This window comes from Moschus berezovskii, chromosome 20 (assembly GCF_049115385.1).
Source record: "Moschus berezovskii isolate FMDL1 chromosome 20, NW_MosBer_1.0, whole genome shotgun sequence".
In the NCBI taxonomy this organism is placed as follows: Eukaryota; Metazoa; Chordata; class Mammalia; order Artiodactyla; family Moschidae; genus Moschus; species Moschus berezovskii.
Genome location: NC_142479.1, coordinates 54,620,230 through 54,638,225, shown reverse-complemented (window position 1 = coordinate 54,638,225; position 17,996 = coordinate 54,620,230). Strand labels below are relative to the sequence as shown.

The following is a 17,996-nucleotide window of genomic DNA, read 5'->3' as shown; positions in this document are numbered from 1 at the left end:
CCAAAAGGCTCAGTGAGCACAACCACCTCTCAAATTTGGGCAGTGGATATAACAGAAGCTCTGCCTGGTTTTCCTTCTCTCCTTCTTCCCAACTGGTAGAAAGAGAAAGCAAACTTCTCTTAGTTTTCCACCCAGGGTCTTCATCTTCTAGGTGACAGGCTTGTTTATTCAATCATCCACCCATCACAAGTAATTTTCAAAACAATGCCACAAGATATTCTGGGAAATACAAACAAGAATAAAACAAATTCCTACTCATTAAGAAGCTTGCAACCTAATAGGAAAGAAAGATGAATACAACCCATAAGATAGACTGTGATAAGTTCCATAAAAGTAATACAAATAAAGAACTAATAGTTACTCAACATTTATGGAGCACCAAATATGAGCCAGACACTGTATTAGGCACTGGTATAAATACAAAGAGTAAGCTATGTCCTAGTTTTGAAGAGCCATCAGCCCTACAGAAGAGACAGGCAGAAAGCAATCAATACAACTTTTGTGAAAAATATTATTAAAGAGTAAGCAAAATGTTGTTGGCAGTTTCCTATAAACATTCACTGACCTACCTCATGACTGAGTATTCTACCACTAGGCACCTGCTTAAGGAGAATGAAAATATGTTCACAGAAACTTGTTCAAGAATGTTCATAAAGACTTCACTGGCAGTCCAGTGATTAAGACGCCATGCTCCCACTGTAGAAAGGGGCATGGGTTCGATTCCTAGTCAGGGAACTCAGATCCCACATGCCGTGCGGTACAGCCAAAGTAAAAAAGAATGTTTATAACAGCTTTATTCACAACAGCCCCAAATTAGCAGTGATCCAAATATCCATCAACAGGAGACTGGATAAAAGCACTGTGATATGTTCATATCATGGAATAAAAAAGAACCAACTACAGAAATATGTAAAATGAGATTAAATCTCAAGAACATGAAGTTGAATGAGTGAAAGAAGTTAGACATAAGAGTCTGGGTAATAAAAAAAAAAAGAGTCTGTACTGTATCATTCATTTACATGAAGTTCAAGAACAGGCAAAACTAATCTATGATGGTAGAAATCAAAACAATGGTTACCTATGGTGGGTAGGGATTGACCAGAAATGGGCACAAGATAACTTTCTGGGCTGCTGGAAATGTTCTGTATCTTGATTGGGGTGATGGTTATAAAGGTGTATACATTTACCAAAATCATCAACTTGTACTCCTAAGATCTAGGCATTTCATTGAATATATAAGTTCACCTCCATAAAAAAAATGAGGGCCAAAAAGAAAAAGGAAGGAATAACTAATTCTATCTTGGGGGACAAAGAGGAAAAAATCCACAAAGGTAACACCTGAGCTGGCAATGAGGCAGAGTTCAACAAGCAGAAATAAAATGGAAGCAGAAAGACCACGACAAGTGACTCAGAGACATAAATCAATCATATTCTCAGAGAATGGGGGACATTTTCTACAGATGAAGATGGGGGAATGCAAGAAGCAGGATGTGGAAGATTTTGTCCTCTGGGCAATAATATGGAATCAAATGGTCTGATTTTTTACTTTTTTTTAAAAAAAGATTTACTGTTTTGAAGAATATTTTATGTGTAGAATGAACTGTAAGAGAGAAAGACTGGTAACAGAGAGACTAATAAGGAAATTATTGGTATTATGTATCATATTAATGTTAGATGGAATCTATGGTAAAAAGCATTGTTAGAGATTAAGAGAATCACTACATGATGATAATCAGAACAATTCTCAGGAAAAGAACAATTCCAAACTTGTGTGTCCCTAATGAAATGTTTATTTGGGTTTTGAGTTTGTTTTTTTTCTCACTGAGCAGGCAGTACCTCGACCTCTCATTCAGAAATTTCCACTTCAATAAACAAGACATTCTGAAGTGAAGGTAGCCACAAGACTCATGGTTAAATTTACTGGTTTCATAATCAGGAGTCAAAGTTCAACTGCAGCCACACCACAGCCTGTTTCGGTAAGGACTCCTGAAATATCTGGGCAAGGCGTCTTCAAAATATTTCAAACACTAACAGAACTACAAGGAGATACTGACAAACCTGTCCACGTAGTGGCAAATTTAATATAATTTTAAAACCACTGATATATCAAGTTCACCAAATATAAGGGACAAAGAAAATCTGAACAACATCAGCTTAATATAACACACACACACACACACACACACATTTTCTATCACTGCATCCAATAGTTTTCTTTTTAAGAGTTCATTTACAGGGACTTCCCTGGTGGTCCAGTGGTTAAGAATCTGCCTTGCAATGCAGGGGACTCAGTTCAACCTCTGGTCAGGGAACTTAAATCCCACATGCCTTGGGGCCCAAGCATAGTAGCAAAAGATCTTGTGCACAGCAACTAAGATCTGAGGCAGCCAAATAAATTTAAAAAATAATAAGTTTTTTTAAAAGTTCATTTACAAAAGCTAATCACAAAATAGGTCATTTAGCAAGTCTCAGTATAGAACTGGTACCATAAAATGTTCTTTGATTACCATGCAATTAAGTCAGAAATCCATATAAAAAATACAACTTAACATATTTGGAAATTCTAAATATGGGTAGGTGCATGGCTTGCAGAATCTGAGTTTCCCAACTAGGGACAGAACCCAGGTCCCAGGTGGTGAGAGAGCAGAGTCTTAATCACTAGAATACCAGAACAGTTAGAATGGGATGACAGTGAAAATGGTAAAGGTCAAACTCTGTAGGATGCAGTTAAAGCAGTATTTAAAAAGAACTTTACAGACTTAAAAACAAATAGGAAAGACTAAAAAATAATGTGTTAATTATTAAAGAAGTTTTAAAAAAAGGTAATAGGACATAGAAAATAACAAAGAGCAGAAATGGATGAAAGTTCCAGAAGAAAACAAAGTCCAGAGAAGATTCCCCCAAATCAAAAGCTGATTTTTTTCTTTTCTTCCTCTTAATAATTTTATCATTTTTTCTTAAAAGCAGGTTATATGAAAAGACAAAATGGACCAAATTTTTATAAGACTAAGAGATGGCATAAATAAACATGAGAATTAAAAAAGTCCACTACAGATAGAATTATCAACAGTTAAAATATACCCATCTAAAAACACCAGGCCTAGAAGGTTTAAAGATAGGCTCTTTCAAAGACTAGAAATGCCCTAAGCTTAGAAAAATTATTCCAACAAGGAAAAAAATGAAAGGGAACACTCCTCATCTAATAAGTGAGATTGGCCAATATAATCTTAATACCAAAATAAGAATAGTTTCAGAATGGACAATTATATCAATATCACTTATAAATATAAATGAAAAAATCCTAATAAAATTATTAGGACACCGAACCATAAAATTCTTTTGAAGTACACCTCATGACCAAGTTTCTCAGGCTTGCAAGGATAATTTTATGCTTTTTTTAAAAGTCTGTACAAATGGCCTGTAAACTGGCTTAAAATTCAACAACAAAAATACTAAGATCAGCCATGGGTATACTGATGGCTAATTCATGTTGATGTATGGCAGAAACTAACACAATATTGTAAAACAATTATCCTCCAATTAAAAAAGAACAACTAAGATTACGGCACCCAGTCCCATCACTTCATGACAAATAGAAGGGGAAAAAGTGGAAGCGGTGACAGAGTTTATTTTCCTGGGCTCCCAATTCACTGCAGCCAAAAGATGCTTGCTCCTTGGAAGGAAAGTAATGACAAATCTAGACAGCATATTAAAAAGCAAAGACATCACTCTGCTGACAAGGCCCATATAGTCAAAGCTATGGTTTTCCAGTAGTCACATATGGATGAGAGAGTTGGATCATTAAGAAAGCTGAACGTCAAAGAATTGATGCTTTTGAACTGTGGGGCTGGAGAAGACTCTTGAGAGTCCCTTGGACTGCAAGGAGATCCAACCAGTCAATCCTAAAGGAAATCAACCCTGAATATTCATGAAAAGGACTGATGTTGAAGCTGAAGCTCCAATACTTTGGCCACCTGATGTGAAAAGCTAACTCACTGGAAAAGATCTTAATGCTGGGAAAGACTGAAGGCAAAAGGAGAAGGGGGTGGTAGAGGTGGTAGAGGATGAGATCACCGACTCAATGGATATGAATTTGAGCAAACTGGAGGAAACAGTGAAGGACAGGGGAGCCTGGTGTGCTATAGCCCATGGGGTCACAAAGAGTTGGACATGACTTAGCAACTGAACAAGAAGAAGCATGTGAAGAAAGCTCCATATCATTTGCCACCAAGGAAATATAAATTAAAACCACTGTGAGATATCACTTCACACCCATTAGGATGGCTATAATAAATAAATATATATATATTAAAAAATAACAAGTGTTGGTGAAGATGTGAAGGAACTGGAACTGTCATACATTGCTGGTAGGAATGTAAAGTGGTATGGCTGCTGTAGAAAGCGGTGTGGAGGTTCTTCAAAGTGTTGGAATTACCAATGACCCAGTAGCTCCATGTATATATATACTCCTAAGTATATACCCAAAATATACGCCTAAGTATATACCCAAAAGAAGTGAAAATGGGTACTTAAACCATACTTGTACACAAATGTTTATACAGCAACATTATTCACAATAACCAATAAGTGAAAACAACTCAAATATGTTCACCAACTAATGAGTGAATAAACAAAAGGTGGTATATACACACAGTGGAATATATTCAGCCATAAAAGGAGTGAAGGACTGACACTTCTACTTCTTAGGCTGCTGTGAGGAATGCCTGCAATAATAATGCACAATGTTCAACATGGCATCTGTTCGTAAGTTGTCATGATGATCCTAAGTGTTGGACAGTAAGGGCCTGAATAGAATAGACTAGAAGTATGTCAAAGAGACTTCTCGGCAAGATGGCGGAGTCCGGCTGTAGCGCACCTGGCCTCCTCTGTGCATGGTGAGGAGCAGGTGGCAGGGAACGGGGAGGGCGCTGCTGCTGTCTGTTACAAGGAAGGGCAACTCTGACCTTACTCCTGGGGCTTTCTGCAGCTTTGCTTTCAGGGTAATTAAATTTTTGTAAGGATGCTGACCTATGTAAGGCACCAGAGAGGACACAAGAGATAAAGAAGACGGTCCCCATCTTCCAAGCATCTGGCACAGCAGTACGGAATTTGCTGTGTGCCAGCTTGCCTGGAAAATCCCACAGACGGAGGAGCCTGGTAGGCTGCAGTTCATGGGGTCTCTAACAGTCGGATACAACTGAGTGACTTCACTTTCATGCATTGGAGAAGGAAATGGCAACCCACTCCAGTGTTCTTGCCTGGAGAATCCCAGGGACGGGGGAGCCTGGTGGGCTGCTGTCTATGGGGTCGCACAGAGTCGGACACGACTGAAGCGACTTAGCAGCAGCAGCAGCAGCATGTCAAAGAGAAAAAATGAATGAGGGCAGAGAAGCCACAGAAGACTTTGAACAAGTCAAGCAATGAAACATGTCTTAATTGTCTCTCTAAAACCCAGGGCATTATCTTTTGTACAGAAGATAAGTAAGAATTACTTATACTAAAACCACTCATTTTAATATGCTGCATATGTTCATAGTTTAAAAAACATACAAAAAAGAAAGAAAAGAACAGATACAAGCTACAATATAGTTGAACTTTTATAGTAAATGAAAGAAGCCAGACACAAAAGACTACATATTATATGATTCCACTCACATGAAATGTCCAGAGGCAAACCCACAGAAACAGCAATGAAGATTGGTGGTTGCCAAGGGCTGGAGGTGGGGGTGGGGTTGGGAGGAAATGGGGAGGGACTGTTAATGGGTACAGGGTTTCTTCTTGGCGTAATGAAAATGTTCCAAGATTGAGTGTGGTGATGGTTGTACAATTCTGTGAATATAATAAAAGTCATTGAACTGTACACTTGAAATGGACAAATTGTATGGTATGTGGATTGTATCTCAGTAAAGCTGTTAAAAAAATTAGTAGGGAAAAAAAGTGTCTATGTAATTCACCAAATTAACAGATTTAAAGGAGAAAAAAAATTTTTTAAAATGGTAATCTCAACAAACAAAAGGCATTCAGTAAAATTCCACAACCATTTATGACAACTTCAGAAAAACCAGAAATGGAAAGGAATCTGCATAATTTAATAGAATTTTCCCCCAAAATTAAGAATAAACATCCTATTTAAACTATAAAAAATCTAAAATATTACCCTTAAAGTTAGGAGCAAGACAAGCATACTATGTGATAGACACAAAGCATTCTGCTCTATTTCCTTATTAACAAAAATCCCCATTTTGTTCAGGGCAGTAGCAGATCAGTTGGGGGGAAAAAAAAAACAACAACCACATTTCCCAAATTCCCTTGCAGCTAGATTACACCATAATTTTGGCCAATATTAATTAGCAAAATCTGATGAGGATTTCTGGGAAAATTGTTTTCCTCCATATGTAAGTACTTCCCCTTCCTCCTTGTACTTCCTTCTTCCTGCCTAGAATATGGATGAAATGCTGTGAGTTGTGATCATCTGTAAGGACAAAAGTCAAGTGCTCAAGGATATTCAAACAGAAATACAAAGTGATCTTAGGACACTGATGACAGTGTGAAGCTGGGCTTCATGTTACATGAGAAAAGTATACCCCTATCATTTGGGTTTTCAGTTACATACAGCTGAACACAATCCTAACTAGTATCAGCTTGGTCTTACACTTTATCAACATGTTGCTGAAGGTAAAATAAGAAAGAAAGAAAAAGGGTTTGAAGGAGACAGCTCACTCTGATAGTGCAGTAAAAAAAAAGACTGTATCAACTGCAGCAAAATATTAACTAGTGAATCTACACCAGAGTATTCAGTCTTGAAATTTTCACGATAAAAATTTTGGAAAAAAAGAAAATACTAATAATAAAAAAAGAAAAATAAACTTTACATATACGACAAACTATACCATCAACAGAGGGAAAAGACAAGCCACAGCCTAGAAGAAGTTACCAGTAGAGGATTACAAAAAGATTAGCTTCCAGAGTACAAGAAGAACTTTAAAAAAAATCCTACAAGTCAGTGAGCCAAAGACAAGCAAACTCAACAGAAAAACTGGCAGATAATATGGACAGATATTCATGGAAAATGAAACTCATTATGTTCAATAAATAAATAATAAGATACTAAATATACTAATCTGAAAGGTGTAAATTAAAACCATAAGATACTACTTCATAACCATCACACGGGCAAATTTCTTTCTGTCTGAGCACAGAGCTCTTGGCACAAGTGTGGAACAAAAGGAACTCTTCAGCCAGCGATGGGAGCATGAACAGGTACATTCACCGGGAAGTATAGACTCTGACTACATCTAACAGGGACACACACGATGCTCAGCAATGCCCCTCATGGTTATAATCCCTGGAGCAGCAGCAGGTCCATGAGAGCAATACCATTTTCATGTAACACTAAGACATTATTTGCCCTTTTCATTCTCATCCTCATGAGTGTGCAGTGACATTTCCCAGAGGCTCATAAGATACGTCACGGTAGACTGCAGAAATAAGTAAGAATCAGGCTGTCTTCTACTAATTCAGACAATAAAAGATTTTCAAAAGTGTAAAAGCCATACCCTTCTTCTCAAAAAAATTTTTTTGTTTTGGAAAAGTTATTTTTCATAAAAAAGTTATGGTAACATGTAGTGGGCTTATTATAATTTTTAAATGGTTTCATAAATAAATACATCAAACATTTCTCAGTTTTAATTTCCAGTACAATAATATCAATAACTGTAACTCACATAAAAGCCCTCTAGAGTCCTCAATAAATTTTTAAGAGTGTAAAGAGGTCCTCAGACCAAAATGTTTGAGAACCACTGCCCTGAAGAAACTATCACATATGTGTACCATGATATATACATAATATATACAGAGGAGAAACTATCACATATGTATATCATTATATATATAACATATATATGAATCTTCACTGTACCACTATAGAACAAACAACTGCAATCAACCAAAATGTTCATCAGAAGGAAAAAATGCTAAACTGTATACTCTTACAATAACTATACAGCAATTTAACCTATACAGGTTGATACTACTTGTACCAACATGGTTAACTCTCACAATGTTAAATTTAAAAACCACTTGCTGAAGGCTATATACAATATGAAACCATGTACATAGTTTTAAAACATACAAAATTATACCATATATTATTACTTAGTGATACGTACATACATGCACAGATAGCAAAAGTGGGGGAAAAACACAAAGGAGTGACAAAAGCAAAGTTCACTGTAGAGCTCACCTTTGTAGGGGAGGAGAGAGAAATGAATGGCACAGAAGAAAGCTACACAGGCCTTTTCAATTATCTGTGGAGTAGTTCTCTTAATTAGATAAAAGAAACATAGTTACAGACGTAACTCATTTTACTGTATTTCACACTACTGCGCTTTGCAGATATTGTATTGTTTTACGAATTGAAGGTCTGTGGCATCCTTGCAATGAGGAAGGTTGGTTGATCAGTGCCATTTTTCAATAGCATTTGTTCACTTTCTGTCTCTGTCACATTTTGGTACTTTTCCCAGCATTTCAAACTTTTTCATTATTGTATCTGTTATGGTGATCAGTAATCTTCTGAACGCAAGAAGATTACCACTTGTTGAAGGCTCAGATGATGGTTAGCATTTTCTAGCAACAAAGTATTTTTAAATTAATGCATGTACTTCTTTTTAGACATAATGCTATTGCACACTTAATAGACTTTAGTGTAGTCTACAGTCTACAGTATAAACACAACTTTTTCTTTTGGCCATGCCACTCAGCTTTCAGGATCTTAATCTTGCCACCAAGGATTGAACTGGTGCCCTCAGCAGTGAAAGTGAGGAGTCCTAAGCACTAGACCATCGGGGAATTCCCAACATAACTTTTACATGTACTGGGAAACCAAAACATTTGTGTAATTCGATTTATTGAGATACTCTATTGTAGTGGTCTGGAACTAAAATAAATACTCACTTTATTAATCCCTATTAATTTTTTTTATGATTGACGTAAAAGTTAAGAACACTGAATACACACAATGGTGTTAGGTAGGGAGACACCATAGGACGAAATAAAGGATTGCAAATTAAGGATGAGTTAGGTTTGATTTAGCCTTCAAGTCTAAAAAACTGGAAGAATATTGGTGTATTAGTTGAGTTAGGTAGGAGAAAATTTGAACAGAGGTAATATAAGAGGGTTCAAAGAGAAAAAGGAATGAGACCTTGTAACTGGATTATATTTGTGCAATTTCAGCTCAGACTGAGAATTTCCAGAAACCTTGCCGATTCCAAGAAGTCAAAACTGATTAATTCCACCCCTTTCTGACCACTCCTCTTTCATCTATCCATTCATTCCAACAAATATTGATTATATGTGGGCACTAAGGATATAATAGTGAATGTCTCTATTTTCCTGGTGCTAAGATCACTGTACAAGAGCTAGTCACTCACACCGATGAACAGAAAATCAGGACTCTGATGAATGCTATAAACAAGAGGTACGTGGAGCTTTGAGACTGCATAACAGGGAACTGTTAACTGCCTCCTCCTTTCAGCACCTTCCTGATCAGACTGTAAGCCTCATAGTACATACTTATTTTAATACTTAGATTGTCCACTTTCTTTTGCTATCTCCTCCAAAGTGCCTAGTACAAAGCTTCAAAACAGTGAGTATTCAGTACACCCTTATGCACTATATATCTGTAACTGGATGCTTCAGATTTTGTAATAAATACATCCTATTGTATGCAGAGCTATGACACTTTTTAAAAATACCCTAGTATGGGTGTTAAGCAGCCCAAAAGTGAAGTTCGAGCCTTGAACTTTTGAAGGCTGAGGATGGAGGCTGTCCTCCATCTGCATGTCAAGCAATTATGCTGAGAACGCTTCAGATTATCCTCCACAGGGTAGGCTAGTAAAAGTGTGGAAGGATCAGCACAAATCACTTTCACCTGTGCAAAGACAACTTGAAATGTACACTCTTCCAGTAGTAAGCCAGTACTATAATGTTATTTTTGCAAATAAAAAGCAAAACATTTGTCATGAGGCATCTGGCCATAACAAGAAAAATAAAGTTCAGTGGTAATCAAGAAGCGGTGCCATAACTACTTACATCACGAAACTGAACCTTTCCAAGTTCACCTAATTCACTGACACAACAATAAGCAGCTTCTGACTGTAGAAAAAGCTGGGCCAGTGTCATCTCCTCACTCCGGAAAAGCTCCCCCATGGTGGCAGAAAGGACCGTCAACTGAGTATGGGGATTTCTCTGCAACCTAAAGCAAAAAGAGAAAATTACATGAGCTTGGAACTACCAAGAGGACTGAAAGCAAACAACACCCCAGGTGGTCTTTTCCATGTTGTATTTCATTTCTCCCACTCCATGTTGACAGATCTTTATCAACTGTTTTGACATCCTTAGCTTAGAAAGACAGAAAGAAGAAATTGCAAAGGCTGTCACTGAATCCTCTTGTGAAGAGTGCCTGATAAACAGTCATTTCCTTTGCAGTCAACATCAGGATCAAATGACAATAATGTGGGACATCTCAATACATAAGAATGTATTCAAATTAAAAACAGGAACTGGGAATCCGAAACAGCTCTTTAAATACCCTGGACACAGTATTATAAGGCAGTGACATTCACAGATATTTTTTGTTTTTGCCTGTGTCAGGAAACAATCAAAAGAGACTTCATTTACCCTCTCAAAAACGATATCTCCGTTGAGATTAGTTTTCTATCCTCTACTGCCAATTTCTAACAGCCAAAGTCCCAGCACTTCCCTCAAGGTACAGCTACCTTAAAGGATTTGCCTTTTCAAACTCCTCACAAAACACCATTTTCTCCCCCAAAGAATCTAAACACGTAAGTGTTAACTTCTACATACACACACACAGAAACAGCTTACACATTATGCCCAACTTCAAGTCAAACATGATGGGAACACATGAAATGACAAAGCAATTTTATCGTCAGAGAATAAGCTTTCAACCTCCGCAGCTTTCTGTTTTTTATCCCCACCTTCAAGATTAACTACATTCTTCCATCTGTTAAAGCTTCTCATAAATGAGCCAATAAAGATATCCTTCTAGGGCGGTCTTACCGTTACCGGGTAGGAAAGACAATTGGCGCTATCAGTGGTCCTGAAACTGCAATTATTTATTCTCAGTCGGCTATTGTAAGGCACGGACTGTATAGTACATAAACTCAACAAAATGCACGTTATTTCTGGTATCATGAGCGCATTCTAATGATACGCGAAACTGGCATCAAAGGAAGAGCTATTTTCTCCGGAAGCTTGGGCGACATTTTGAGAAATCTGAATGACAAAACCTTTGGGCATTTGACATTCAAGGTAGCAAAACAACACATTCAGATAGAAGCAAGAATTTCTCAAGAGATTATGTAGTTTGACTTTGAGATTGCCTACACCTGACTCATCCAAAACAGCTGTTAACAGTCCCCACTCCACCCCCCAACACGAATACATTCCACAACCTCTAAGCACATAAAATTATGCCAGATCAGCATAGTTCAGAGGCTGCCGATAATGACAACCTCCAATGAGTTGCCTCCCTGTTTCTGCTCTTTAATGATTACAAGTCTCCCTAGAACATCTCTGTGCCACTGGAGCCAAATCGAAAAATAAAAAGGCCATAGCGAGCCGTGGGTGTTGGGAGGGTCACAAAGCAAAATAGGAAGAAACAGTAATGCTGCCCAAGAGGAGTCCAAATAAAGCGCTCCCGAGCCCTCCTGCCTCACAACTGCCATCCAGCCCTAGCCTCCCTTAACGAGGTATTCAAGTTCACCTGCCTCATTTCCTGTCTATCCAGTAAGAAGCAGGAATTCTCCGGGCCCAGGCACACCTACCTCCTGGAGTGGGGAATAAAGGTGAGAACCCTCAAACGGGAGTCCCTCTAAGAAGACCCCCAATTCTTCTGCCTTCCCAATAACCTTCAGTTTCTCCACCTTCCACGTAAATGGGAGAAGGGATCGGGCCTCCAAAAGAGAGTGAACCTCCTGTTCCTCTGCCCACAGGAGGGGTACCCGAGGAGGGGTGAACCCCCATTTCCTCTCAGAGACTTGAAGCCCCTGCTAATTCCTTTGACAACCGAGAGGGCCATTAGAAGGGCTTGCTTTGCCCCTCAAAGGCCGCTTCCGGCCGCGCTGTACCCACAGCCCCTGCTCACCTGTAGTCGGGGGCCGCCGCCAAGGCAGCCGCCGCAAACCAAGCCCGCAGCCTCCGCAGCTCCTGGCAGCCGCACCTCGACGTGCGTGCGTCCGCAAAGCCCCGCCTCCGCGCCGCCGCCGGCCACCGCCCCCACGATGACCTCATTGCCATTGGCCAATGGGGTGCGGCCTCAGCCGGAGGCCGCATTGCAGAGTCGCGGGGGCGTGGGCGAAACCCTGCGTGCTGACGCCATCTTGTTCCCGCAGCTGCGGCTGCAGGCCGGGGAAGGCCGGCTGCGGCGCAGGTGCTGGCGGCCTCAGCTCATTGAGCTCTTCAGAATCCGTGTTCCCTAATAAGTTTCCTTGAAGCCAGGCTGTCTGCTTTTTTAATTTTCATATCCAAGGAATTAATTCACAACTTTTTCCTCTTCGAGGGAAATAGCATGAAGGAGAGAAATCATTATGAAATAACTTGCGAGCTGGAGGGAAGCTTTAAAGGGCTTCCAGCCAGTCTCCTCTGTACGCACACACACCTTTTCCCCTTGTTTTACAGAGGAGAAAATTGGAGTCCTAGAGTGGGGAGAGACTTGCTAAAGGTGCTAGATCTTATGGTCTAGGCTTGAGAGGGCTCTTTCGTTTAAGTATGGAGAAATCTCTCTTTGTAAAGGTAATTGTTTCAGTCCCTCCAGCAACTATCCAAGGTTTTCTCCAATTAACAGTGGGAGAAACCTTATTAGGCCATGTGTTGTGAAAGTTAATTTTGAATCTTGTTTGCATACTTGTGCGCTCACTTGACTGCTTAAAGCTTTTCTCTTCCTCAAAATCTGTAAAAGAATAACCTGTTTTTAAAACCGTGTTAAATGATGCCTACCTATTATTTACTAAAAAAAAAAAAACTGCCATTATCAACGATTGATGTCGGTTCCCTTTTCTTGCTGTACTTGTAAGGAAGAGTGGGGATCCCAAATCGTCTGTCATAACCAGAACTGTGTCAGGAAAAACTCGGAAAACCGGTTATTCATACTTCGTGGGTGGTGGACCATATTAAAATTCAAATTTAATGACGGACATACGTCTACCTGGCAAAACATCAATCTTGCTTTACCAGCCTGAAGGAAATAAGGGCAAAAATGGACGCTTAATTTGCATTTCCATCTCACAGTGTGAATGAAGATAGGATTTAATTCTCGATTGTGTTGAGAAGTAGCACCTTGGAGAGCCCCAGAACCTCATTTTCCTTGTGAGCTTAGTTCTCCCTAGCTCTCTCGCCTTAACAGGAAAGGCGGATAAGGACCCACACTTGAATGCCTGCCAAGTTTTAGAAAACTATTACACAATGACTGTTATTTCCTTCCTTTGAGACTTAAAAAAATTTTTTAAACCTCAGGGTCAGCTGTTTGCTAACCACAAATTTTCATTCTCTTACCTTTAAGACAGCCTTTCATCTGGTCTCATCTCAGTTCTCTTGAATTCTCTGTTCTCATGGCTTCCTTGAAAGTATATTCTCTCAGAGCTCCTTTACCATTTCATCTCCTGCCATCAGTCTTTCTCCAGTGTTCTGTTTCTTTTCCCTACCTGCTCTCTTCCTTAGAAGTCTTGCCTATTGTCAGGCTTAAGTGTCTGCTGCTACTGCTGCTAAGTCACTTCAGTCGTGTCCGACTCTGTGCGACCCCAGAGACGGCAGCCCACCAGGCTCCCCCGTCCCTGGGATTCTCCAGGCAAGAACACTGGAATGGGTTGCCATTTCTTCTATATGTAGGATTTAAACCTATTTTTTCCTCCATCTCCTTAGGCTCTCACTGAATAGAAACTGTCTCTTCCTCTGAGATCCTTAATCCTGCTAATGGCATCGTTATTTTCCTAGTTACCTGAACTCCAAGCTTAAACCATCCTGGGTTTTTTCCTGACCAGGGATGATGGATCCATGGCCCCTAGCAGTGAAAGCACAGACTCCTAACCACTGGACTACCAGGGAATTCCCTTCAGTTCAGTTCTTTTCCCTCTCATTCTTAATTTAGTCAGCTATCATGCCATTCTCATTGTATAACCTGCATTTATATCTTGTCTCTACCCCTTGATCTTTTTATTTTCATTGCTGATAACTTAGATAACCTTTGCATCTGTCAAATAACTAAAACAGTAGCCTAAGGGAGGTGCATGGTGTAGTGTAGCAGAAGACCCCAGGCTTTTGTACCATCCAAATTAGGCTTGACTCTCAATTCCTTCAGTTATTCCATCTGATGTCAAATGCAAGAGGAGTCAGTCTCGGCTCTCACAGTTACAAGATGTGGGAACTTGAGCAAGTGTGAACTGAACTTCATGTTCCTCACTGGAACTCTAATGGGGCTTTTCTATTTCTCTGTTATAAAACACAGTACTTTCTACCTGACTTTTCTCCCCTAGTTATGAGCCTACTCATTCAATAGTAAAGTACCATTTCTTTAATGAATGGGTGAATGGGTAGTTGATTCTGAAAGACCTCCTAATGGAAACCTGCTATCAGGAAAAGAACACAGGTATAAATGAAAAAGAATATGGAACATAAAGAACATCCTGCCTTTTCTCTGTCCTATTCATTTTATGGACTTCACTATCTGTGGGGGTAGAGAGCTCATGCCAGATGCTTGCATTCTTGTAATAGAGATATGAGGGAAAAGTTCCAAGCAGAAGCTAGAATCAGGAAATGTGTGTGGAGTCAGTGAAAACTTTGCAGAGTCATCAAGTTCAGTACAATAACAGTGCTGATACTTGTATTCCATGTATAGTTTCCAAAATTATTCTACATCAGAACATTCCTATGAGGGAGACACTCGTTTAAGTTCAGTGATGAGTACTTTAATAAATAGCTTTCAGTCATCAAAAATTCATCATTCCTTCAGCAACCATCTATTAAGTGCATGCTTTATACCAAGCATAATGTTAGCAATGCAAAGAGGAAGAAGGAGCTCACAGTCTAACAGGAGAGACAGACAAACAACTAACATATACTATAGAGCAACAATTGAAGTAGTCTTTGTAAGCCCAGAGAAAACTCACTAATCCTGTTTACCAATGGGGGAGGCTTTAAGAAGACACAACATTTGAGATGGGTATTAAAGGATAAATAGAAGTTTGTTTGGAGGAGAAGGCAAAGACTAATAGAACAGAAATAGTACTACTATCAAACTAAATTCAGATTTTGTTTTCATCACAATAAGTAAATACATCAACTTAGCCCCAAACTAAGATATTTTGATCCAGAATAATCATGCATTTACGTTGATTTTATCTAAGTTAACTTGTATGCTTCTCTAAGAAAGGAAGAAATTGTACTTGCAACTTTCTGTAACTTGAACAAGTACAGCATATATCCAACAAGACCCAATATATACAGTCTATCACCACACAGCCCTAGAAGACATGAGCAATTCCATATGAGCCATAGCCAGTAATGCATTTCTGAGTGTCTAAACTGAGTTATTATTTTTTAGCATCTGTGAAAATGTCCTTGAGATGGTTACAACACTCAGTTCTACTAGCAAGACAAAGGGCAGACCAGAATCAGTGATCAAATTTAAGACTTGTCACTGTACTGGAGTGAGTAAAATAAATATTTTTTTTCTCCTTTTTCTTTCTTCCATTTTATTTTGAATGAATGCACAGCAATTTCCTGAATTTCCACCAGTGAAAGGTCAGCTCCTGTTTGCTTACCCAACTTAGGTTCCTAGATGGGGCCTTGAGGAGGGTATTAAAGTTAAGTCAAATGTTTTGCAATACATATTTGCTGAAGTATTTCTGTCTGCCATATGCTTCCTGTATTAATTTCCTAGAACTGCCATACAAATGACCACAAACCGGGTGGCCTAACACAACCGAAATTTACTCTCTCATAGTTCTAGAGAACAGCAGTCTGAAATCAGAGTATCCACAAGGCCACGGTATTTCAAAAGGCTCTAAGAAAGAATCCTTCATTCTCTCTACCCAGCTCCTGGTGGTTGCCCACAATCCTTGGCGTTCCTTGCCTTGGAAAGGCAGCATCACCCCGGTTGCTGCCTTCATCTTCACGTGGCGTTCCACCTTCTGGGTGTCTGGACACGCATCCACGTTTCCCTCTTCTGACAAGGTCACTAGTCATTGGATCAGGGCCCACCTTAATCCAGTATGACTTCCTAATTTGGCCACATCTACAAATACTTTGCTTCCAAGTAAGAACATATTCACCAGCTCCAGGTGATATAAATTTGGGAGGAGCATTGTTCAACCCAGTGCACTTGCCTTACCAGTTTTGAGGAGGAAATTTTACTTTGTGTGATAGTGCAAGCGACTGGCAGCTAAAATTTTGATTTAAAAGTTCATTCTCCTTGTCTGTATTCTTTGAGGTGATAGTATCACAGTGTAATGATTATATGTATATAGTCAAATAATTTTTTCCCTTTTATATAAAAATGAACTCTAGGGACTTTTCTGGTTGTTCAGTGACTAAGACTCCGTGCTTCCAATGCAGGGGGCCCAGGTTTGATTCCTGGTCAGGGAACTAGATCCCGCATGCCGCAGCTAAGAGTTTCTGTGCTGCAACTAAGATCCGTCACAACCTAATAAATAAATAATATTAAAGAAAATGAACTCTAATTCCTCAACTATTCTACCAAACATCTGATTTGAGTGTTGGATGAAAGATTTCTCCTGCCACAATCTTTAAGTAACTTGTCATGACCTTGACCATTGTTCTTGAAATATTGATTAGCAGTTTGTTTCCACAGAAACATGTACTTACTTTTGTCGTTGCACTCTGAGTTCCTTAAGATAACCTTCTTGTGAATTCCTTGGTGGTCCAGTGGTTAGGACTCTGCCTCCACTGCCGAGGGTGAGGGTTTGATCCCTGGTCAGAAAATCAAGATCTCAAAAGCTGCCCAGTATGGCCAAGATACAAAAACAAAGAAAAAACACTCTGCTATTATTTGCAAAGTTCGTCAATGTTTCAGATAAAAGTTTTTACGGAAACGTATATTCATAATAGATCTTGAGTCTCCCTTTGAAACTCAGGGCATGTCCACGTCCTTTAGCTCTGGTAATGATACATCCACCAGGGGATATGAATGAACCTAAGGCATGTGACATTTTATGCAACGCTTAAGACTCTTGTGACCAGCACATGAGGCAAGAAGCCTCTTAACTTGTGTGAGTGAAGAATGCCATGGAAAGAGGCTTCTTAAAGAAATAAAACCAAGAAAACTGGAGATGAAAAGGAGGGAAGGGATTGAGTGACATAGAGCAGAGAAACCTCTCTGTGAAATTAGACCTGAAGTATTTGCCCAGTTAAACAAGAAACAAGTTCAAGATTTCTGAAGTGGAAAACCTGGTAAAGTTTTCTGTATTGAGTTTCTAGAGAATTGGAGAAAGGAAGTGAGATCTGTAGTAAAGAAACACATGGAGAAAATTCCAGTAGATTTATTGAATCTGGTTGATTTAATGGTCAAGGGATAGATTCACCCTAAACTGTTGTATGTCCATTGCTTAACTTGGTGCCTGGCATTCAATAGACACTTCATATGTTTGAAAGAAAGCAAGCAAAACTGGGAATTCAGTTTAACTTGTGACAAACTGGTAAAGGTTATTTTCAATCATGTACTTACTTAAGGCTGGAAATTTCTGTGCTTTACACTGGAGTTGTTTTTATGTTATAAAAACTTACCAAACTTTTGTGGTATTTTTAAGGAGGGAGAACTGTGGGGAAGAGAGCCTGCAGGAAACTTGTAGAGAAAATATATAAGGGTGTCATCTTCAGAGGAGAAAATTTTTTTTAGGGGAAGCAGAAAGTTATCCAAAAGGGAACCTTCGGATGGATACTGCCTTGAGCTGTATTTTCATTAC

General features: G+C 39.2%; 1 protein-coding gene across 4 annotated transcripts in view; it reads right to left on the bottom strand.

Annotated features, from left to right (window-relative positions):
• Nucleotides 1-17,156, bottom strand: part of ATP6V0A1 (ATPase H+ transporting V0 subunit a1) — a 58,133-nt gene extending 40,977 nt beyond the window's left edge. For 3 of the 4 annotated variants that reach the window (XM_055407890.2, XM_055407891.2, XM_055407893.2), the window contains exons 1-2: nt 12,167-12,305; nt 10,090-10,252 (exon numbers count right to left, since the gene is read on the bottom strand). In XM_055407890.2, coding sequence (XP_055263865.2) covers nt 10,090-10,206 — 117 coding nt within the window. In that variant the 5' untranslated portion in view covers nt 10,207-10,252; nt 12,167-12,305. Of the gene's footprint in view, nt 1-10,089; nt 10,253-12,166; nt 12,306-16,899 lie in introns of those variants that run through there. The other variant, XM_055407894.2, reaches the window with a different exon arrangement.
• Between the last annotated feature and the right edge of the window lie 840 nt (nt 17,157-17,996).